Genomic DNA, 7,127 nt, shown 5'->3' on the forward strand with positions numbered 1-7,127 from the left:
CTCTCTCTCTCTCTCTCTCTCTCTCTCTCTTTCTCTCTTTGGTTACGCTTGGACCCCCCCCTGGTACAAATCCTGTACACGCCCCTGCCGAGCAAATTGCCAACATTGAAAAACGAACCCCCCCAATATAAAGCTGGCTACGGGCCTGCCTAATCACTACGTGATCGAATTAAAAGTAGTCGTATATAGCTTTAATTGGTCGAGCTACCCTACACTGCAGCAGGGAGAACAGGCCGGTGGATGGGCTTCGGCGCTTCAAGTTCAGGTGGTCCGTGAACCCTTTTGGGGGTCCGTGGATGGGCTTCAGGGGGTCCGTGGATCACTGGATGGGCTGCAGGGGGTCCGTGGATGGGCTTCAGGGGGTACGTGGATGCATATGGCTTCAGGGGGTCCGTGGATGGGCTTCAGGGGTCCGTGGATATGGGCTTCAGGGGGTCCGTGGATGGGCTTCAGGGGGTCCGTGAACCCCTTTGGAGTCCGTGAATGGGCTTCAGGGGGTCCGTGAACCCCTTTGGAGTCCGTGGATGGGCTTCAGGGGGTCCGTGAACCACTCACATGATACACTCACATATACTGTGTGAAATTTCATTAGCGGAAAGAGTGCTATACCTTGAAATAACGAAGCACCTTTGCTTTTCTAGTTCACTGATAATACAGTAAAACTCGCATAAATCACAATGTATCGACAGCAGAGTATGAGATGTTATGCATATACAGTTACATTATAGTTCAGGTTATATCATTGTTTTGTTATTTATTGATAATTATGAGTTGCTTTTGAGTTGCCATGCAGTTTATAACTATTGGCTGAGAGGTATATGATACATGCGTCAAAATACTCAACGAGAATCCGCCGCACACGTGAGTATTTTGACGCATGCATCATTTTACTTGAGTAAAATTACTCACGTGTGCGCCCGGATTTATCATAAAATCAAATCATATTATAAATCTAGTTTAGTGATTATACTAATTCGGACAAAAATATACGATTGTATTACTCGTGTGCACTGTGCCCCTCCCAATTCTAGACGTGATGCGGTCATGATCATGAGGCGCGCCGAGGATTGACACTTTGTGTCTTCAAAGCACAGCCTACGCCGCACCAGACTTTGATATTTTTAAGTATGGGGACCCATTGGACCACCAAATCGCCGATCTCAGGAACTAGGGCATTCTGCTATGTTAGAACGGTTTCCTACGATTGTGGTGGAGAAGGTAGAACAGGGAGGAGGAGCGGGACGAGTTAATCAAAGTTGACTACACACAAAACGAGTACGTGCCCTTTTCGCGGTAGTTTGCCGGTGTGGTGTTTTGAACATAAACATTGTTCAAAACTACCCATTGTCAACTCAAAATGCTAAGAATAGATTGTAACGTTATTATTTGATATCTCCTGCTTATTATGAGCTATAATACTTTATAGCATATATACTTATACTTTATATACATAGAAATTTATTAATTATCATAATGTAAAAATGCTCCAAAGTTGAACTAGTGCCGTTTTGCTCAAGTTGTTGATAGATGGCGCTAGAGTCGGAAACGTGGTCCGGTATAAATTTCAGGATCGAATGATTCGATTTTGGAATAGACTCATTCGATCTGCGAATCGAACCATTCGATTCTGGAATCGAATCATTCGATTCTGGAATCGAACCATTCGCTCTTATATCTTCTTTATACGCTCTTGATAGGATACGAGTAACGTGGCTGCTGTAAAACTTGTAGTAAAAAAGCGTTACAAATTGTAACGGAAATCTGCTTGTGGCAGTGGTAGATTGAGCCCATGAGCAAGAGCGCCATCTGTCGTGGAGTTTGTCTCAGACCGTGACACCGGGCCTCGAATTTGGCGCACGTCTCCACGGCGGACAGCGCTTCATACTTGAACATCCCCGCGGTCGCGTGCGCATATCCCGCGGAACTGCGCGTCTCATCCGCGCGCAGCGCTCAGGATCAACAGCAAAGCTGTGCCACGCAATCTTGTATCATGTCTCTCTGGATTGTTGACAGATACAGTACCACAGACTGTGACAGACACAGTAAATTCGAGAATCATTGCCTGAGCTGTATTTGCCTATGTCACATGAGCTAGCAACTGGGATTTATGTTAGAATTAATAAACCACATTCTTGTTCTTTATTTTGGTTGTCACGCTACATATAAAAATACTCTTGGCATGCATACAGTACAAAGTGACCTAATATGTTTTTGTCATTTTCGTTCTCATCTTCATGCATTTTCATTATCTGGAAACCCATGCATTCACCTAAAACTAATGGCGATGCATACCAGACAACTGAAAATGTATATATAAATCTGGTGAAAAGCATAATTTATACTACACAGCGGGTAACAGGCGTTTTAAAACTGTAGTTCCACCATTCCACCATAATATCTGGATCTTACTGTGATATATTAGACAGACGTTTGTAACAAGGCTTATGAAACTTACAGATGAGTATTCTGAAGACAGTGTGTAAACGGAAGATTAGAACAACAAACGCGGTTACACAAAGTATTCTTACAAGAGATACACCACTACCTTGCATAAAAATACAAATTCAGTATTTACGGAGTGGCGGAATTTATAATTATACTGCTAATTTCATGTCCATATGATAGCATTTTTATGAAGCTTTACCAAGCCCTAGATTAGAATCATGAACATATGTATATCATAAGTTATACACATGTTCATGCTAGAACTCAAAAATGTATATAGCAGGTTGTAATTATCTTGTTGGATGGATTCTTAGGGAAATTGTTACAGTGCATTGTACTGTACATGTATTATGTAGGTATGGCAAGATTCTCTTTATTCTTTATCTACCTGTTATTTATAATGTAAATGTTATGCAAACAAAAAATATACATACACCTTTAATATAAATTACACATTACAAATATCCCCCACTATAACTGTCTGAATCGACTGGTCTACATAAATATAAATATATAACTGGCTGCCTTTGTAGGTTTAACAGAACCTCTATTATGACGAACTTGTCATGGTGCATTTTATAGAACATCCTGGAAAACCCATAATCACACGAAACAGTGGTTTTGTTTCTCTTATTAAAAATCCTCCATATATTTGCAAGGCAACACACTGTAAAGAAGAAATAGTGCAATGTGTTTATTCCACAAGCAACGGCTGAACTCAAATGTAAACGCCAAATACGCAAGATACTTTTGCTGCGAGTGATTCAACTAGAGTAATGTATCCCCCACAGCAACTTTTTTAAAATATTACTGACCAAATTTCTTAGTTTTGTCATCAATATATTGTGTAGAAGACAAAAATTGGGATTAATTAGTACATAATGCGGACAGTGGTAGGATGGACATCACATCACGTAAATTTCCTGATGTCTTGACAGGACAGAACTGAGGACGAAGACTTGAATGACTGGGTTATCATTAAATATTTGGAGGTATATCAGCATCTGTTTTATGAGCCTGACACGTTGCTTTAAACGTTAGGAGGATACAGTCAAAACTGTACATACATAAGGGCCACTCGTAAGAAAGCAATGTGTCCTTTATAACCAGGTGCTTTTAGATAAAGGTGGTTTCACTGTATAACTGCTGCTCAAGGGAAACAGAAAGTGTTCTGCATAGACTGGCCTGTGTCTGTTCTATAGAGGTGACTGCTAGCAGAGGTTTGCCTGTATATGAACATTGTTCTATAAATCAGAAGTGTTTCACATGGCCCATTATACAGGTGTGCAGGCTGCCATAGAAAATTACCTATAATCGACTTGTTCTTTTAAACAATGAGACTATGAGGTCCCAATCCTGTGCAGGGATATCCCACATGGTACATTATCAGTCAGCATAAGTTGATAAAAATTACAAGAATACGTTGTACACGAACGCTTGCATTATTGCTTTTCAATGAAAAGGAGGTTTTACAATTTCATAATGGATCTCTACATGTATCCTAAAAATATAGTACCACATAAAAACCTTACCGTATACTATACATCAATTATTGTTACGGTGTTAGCTTATATATTATTACATTACCCTCCTATGTAATTCATTTTTCCAATCAAAATTACATAAGGACAAGACACAATCAGAGCACAATTTTCTACAAAATTCAATTTACAAAAATTAAAATGAGCCCACGACAATTACGCTAACCTACATTAACTGCAATGGGTACAAAGCAAACCTCTGACCTCTTTAGAAACAAGTTAACAAATGTAAATACTGACAGAGTGGCTGAAAATCTGCTAAAATGTGCCTGCTGTGATGTTTTCTGGAAGACAGCTTGGTAATCAATGCATAAGGTTGATACGCCTATAAATCCAATACTATGTGTGGTTGTAGCATTAATTACACAATTTTCACCCTATATTTTCCCCTAGTGTTCATTGAATTGAGCATTGAAATTTAGTCTATCAATTACATGGCAACAAGTTCGGTTATGCGAAAGCATAGGTATATAACTCGGGTGATAGGATAACTAGCAAAAACTATTTAAAGCACGTTTCATGAATTTTGAAACTGCTTTCGGTAAAATTCAGTTACTATGCACAGCATCATCTGACTGACAGAGTGAAAGGACATAAACACACAAATACCTCACAAAACTCGACTACAAATGTGTTATATTAAATAAAACACTTCATGGTACAGTTTGCATAATCACTGCATCAGCATGGAAAACATACACAACAGCGATTATTGCTAAGCATGCTCAAGCTAAGCTGAACAGTTAGCTCAAAAATCACCAAATCAGTAGAGCCTGGCGCAGCTCATGAAACGTGAACCTAGTGAGAGCCTCGTAACTATTCCTACAGGGGGCAGCAACAAATACGGTAACATTACCGAAGCAATGCATGTATGTCGATTTCCATCAGCTGCTGCTAGCAAGCGGCCCGCGTCGAATAACAGATAACCTAAACAACAGCGAATGAAATGCGCACGTTGTCACGACATCGATTCAGCGACTCTGTCAGTATTTAACGATTCAACTACTATATCACTGGAATGACTCATAATGCCGTCCTCTTGATCAGTTCGTCTGTGCGTTCGCCGCCGTAGCCCGGCGACGCCGGCGAGTGATTCGGCGAGTAGCTGCCCTTCTTCTGCAGTGTCTGATATTCGTTATTGAACTCCTGTACCGCGTCGCTGAAGTCCGGGGTCAGTTCGCGAAACCGTACGTCGGCGGCGGGTTGCGCCAACGCCGCCGGACGGCCGGGCAACGCGGCGTCCGATACGGTCGCAGTTAAGTCGTTGATCTCGACGCGTGTGATGTACTTCCCCAGCGGCGGGCGCGCATCGCGCTCTTCTGCCGGTTCGTGGTTTGTCCACTGAGCGGCGCTGTAGTAGCCGTCCTGGTAGCGATCGCCCATGTTGTCGTACTCGCTGCGCGTCGGCGATGCGTCCTTCTTCCGCCTCGCGTCGTCGTCGTTGCGCCACAAGGGGGCGTCGGCGTAGTTGCTTGACGCCGTGCTGTAGCGCGAGTCTCGCTCGCTGTACGAGTTCTGCGAGTCGCGATGCGCGTCCGTCGTTCGCAGCTCGGCGATGCCGCCGCGGGGCGCCGAACGCTCGCGGCTGCCGTCTCGCTCCTCCCGCATGGGGGCATCGTCGCTGCCAGGCAAAGGCTGGTCGACATTGTTCTGCGGCAGCGCGGTAATGTCGGCGTCGGCGCGCCGCCCAATCGCGTGGTCCAGGGTCGGCTTGATCATGATGCCGAACGGTCGCTGCGGGAATTCGATGGCCTTCGCACGCGGCGGCAGAAGCAGCTTAGCGCGTCGCAGCTCTGCCATGCACTCCTGCAAGTAGCCACACGAGAACAATGGCAGTCGGTCAGGGACACGGTCGTTGTCAGAGACACTGCGAGTAGTTACGACGTCATGAGTCCAGAATGTCATAACTTGCGATGTGAAATGTAGCGTAAAAGTTACGATATTTTAGACTTACGACATAGTCATAACTATTTACGATGTTTCTGACAATGAACCCTCAGAATAAGTTACAATAATAAACTAGAAAGGGCAGTTGTCGCCAACTACATGTATCCCCCGTGTTCTCCTCCAAGATGTGTAAGTATACGAAGTTTGGTCGCGCTAGGTCAATTAGGGGCGGAGTTATAGAGCGGAAAGAGTGTAAAAGAAGGGGAACATTCACTCCTAACTTAAGGTATAGGGGGAAATGCAGAATTGGCGCACAAATCTAAACGGCTCGACCTTAGGCTCGTGATAGTCGGTGTATAGCATCATGGTAGGAAAAGCCATCACTGTGCCGAAATTGGAGGTCACAGGTCAAAGGTCAATGGCACAGGGCAGATTTTAGACATTTCTGAGACATGGTCTGACGGAGCGAATGAAAAACTTTTTTGTTTCAGCGGTGACCTAGCATTTTTTATGGCATTATTGAAAGGACAATGAAATCTACTTTCTGCTGACATGCGAAGAGTAAGTGTCAGAATAAACATTTGACCCTCAAGAGGAGGTTGAACATGGATTGTTGACTTCTGTTAGAAAGAATTTGACTGCTGGGTTTGCTAGTAGAATCTATACATGCCTGGATGTATGAGGCTACAATGTCACAGTGAAATTTCAAAAGCTAAATTTGTTTAAGAAAGGTTTATGCTCCTTAAACGTATAATTTCTATGGCATTCTGTACTGTCAGTATTACATGTAACGTATGCACTGCCAGTGGCTACTGCCAGTGCATGTGTTGGTGGTACTGTGGTTTTTGCCTGCTTTAATTGGTTACAGGTGGCAGCTCTCTATTGCGCAGCCTGTAGGCTTGCGTAGGTAAATGGATGAGGTGCTTACCGTATTCTGTCTTGCAGATAGTTGTTGCTACTTCGTATGATGGGAGCTTCCATCTTAATCTGAAGACACTTAAACGTACGCGCCATCTCGTGGCAACTTTCATAACGATCCCCAACGAACATTTTTTTGAGAAGGTTCCTGATACAATCCTGTGCATTCCACTGTTTCGGCGTGTATGTGAACACATTTGGACTAACAGGGTTTACTAGAATCCCACAACTCCACCACAGAGTCACCGCAGTAGACGTAGATGAGCGCTGTCGCTCTGCGGCAACTTGTTGGTAGTAGATTTAATTATTGAATAAGGGCTAGGGGTTTTGATATTA

General features: G+C 43.3%; 1 protein-coding gene across 2 annotated transcripts in view; it reads right to left on the reverse strand.

Moving 5' to 3' along the window:
- Positions 1–2,104: 2,104 nt before the first annotated feature.
- Positions 2,105–7,127, reverse strand: part of LOC106815888 (USP6 N-terminal-like protein) — a 33,807-nt gene continuing 28,784 nt past the window's right edge. For both annotated transcript variants that reach the window (XM_014820413.1, XM_014820414.1), the window contains exon 14: positions 2,105–5,792. In XM_014820413.1, coding sequence (XP_014675899.1) covers positions 5,010–5,792 — 783 coding nt within the window. In that variant the 3' untranslated portion in view covers positions 2,105–5,009. The remainder of the gene's footprint in view (positions 5,793–7,127) is intronic.

This window comes from Priapulus caudatus, unplaced genomic scaffold, assembly GCF_000485595.1.
Source record: "Priapulus caudatus unplaced genomic scaffold, Priapulus_caudatus-5.0.1 Scaffold1228, whole genome shotgun sequence".
NCBI classification, from domain to species: Eukaryota; Metazoa; Priapulida; class Priapulimorpha; order Priapulimorphida; family Priapulidae; genus Priapulus; species Priapulus caudatus.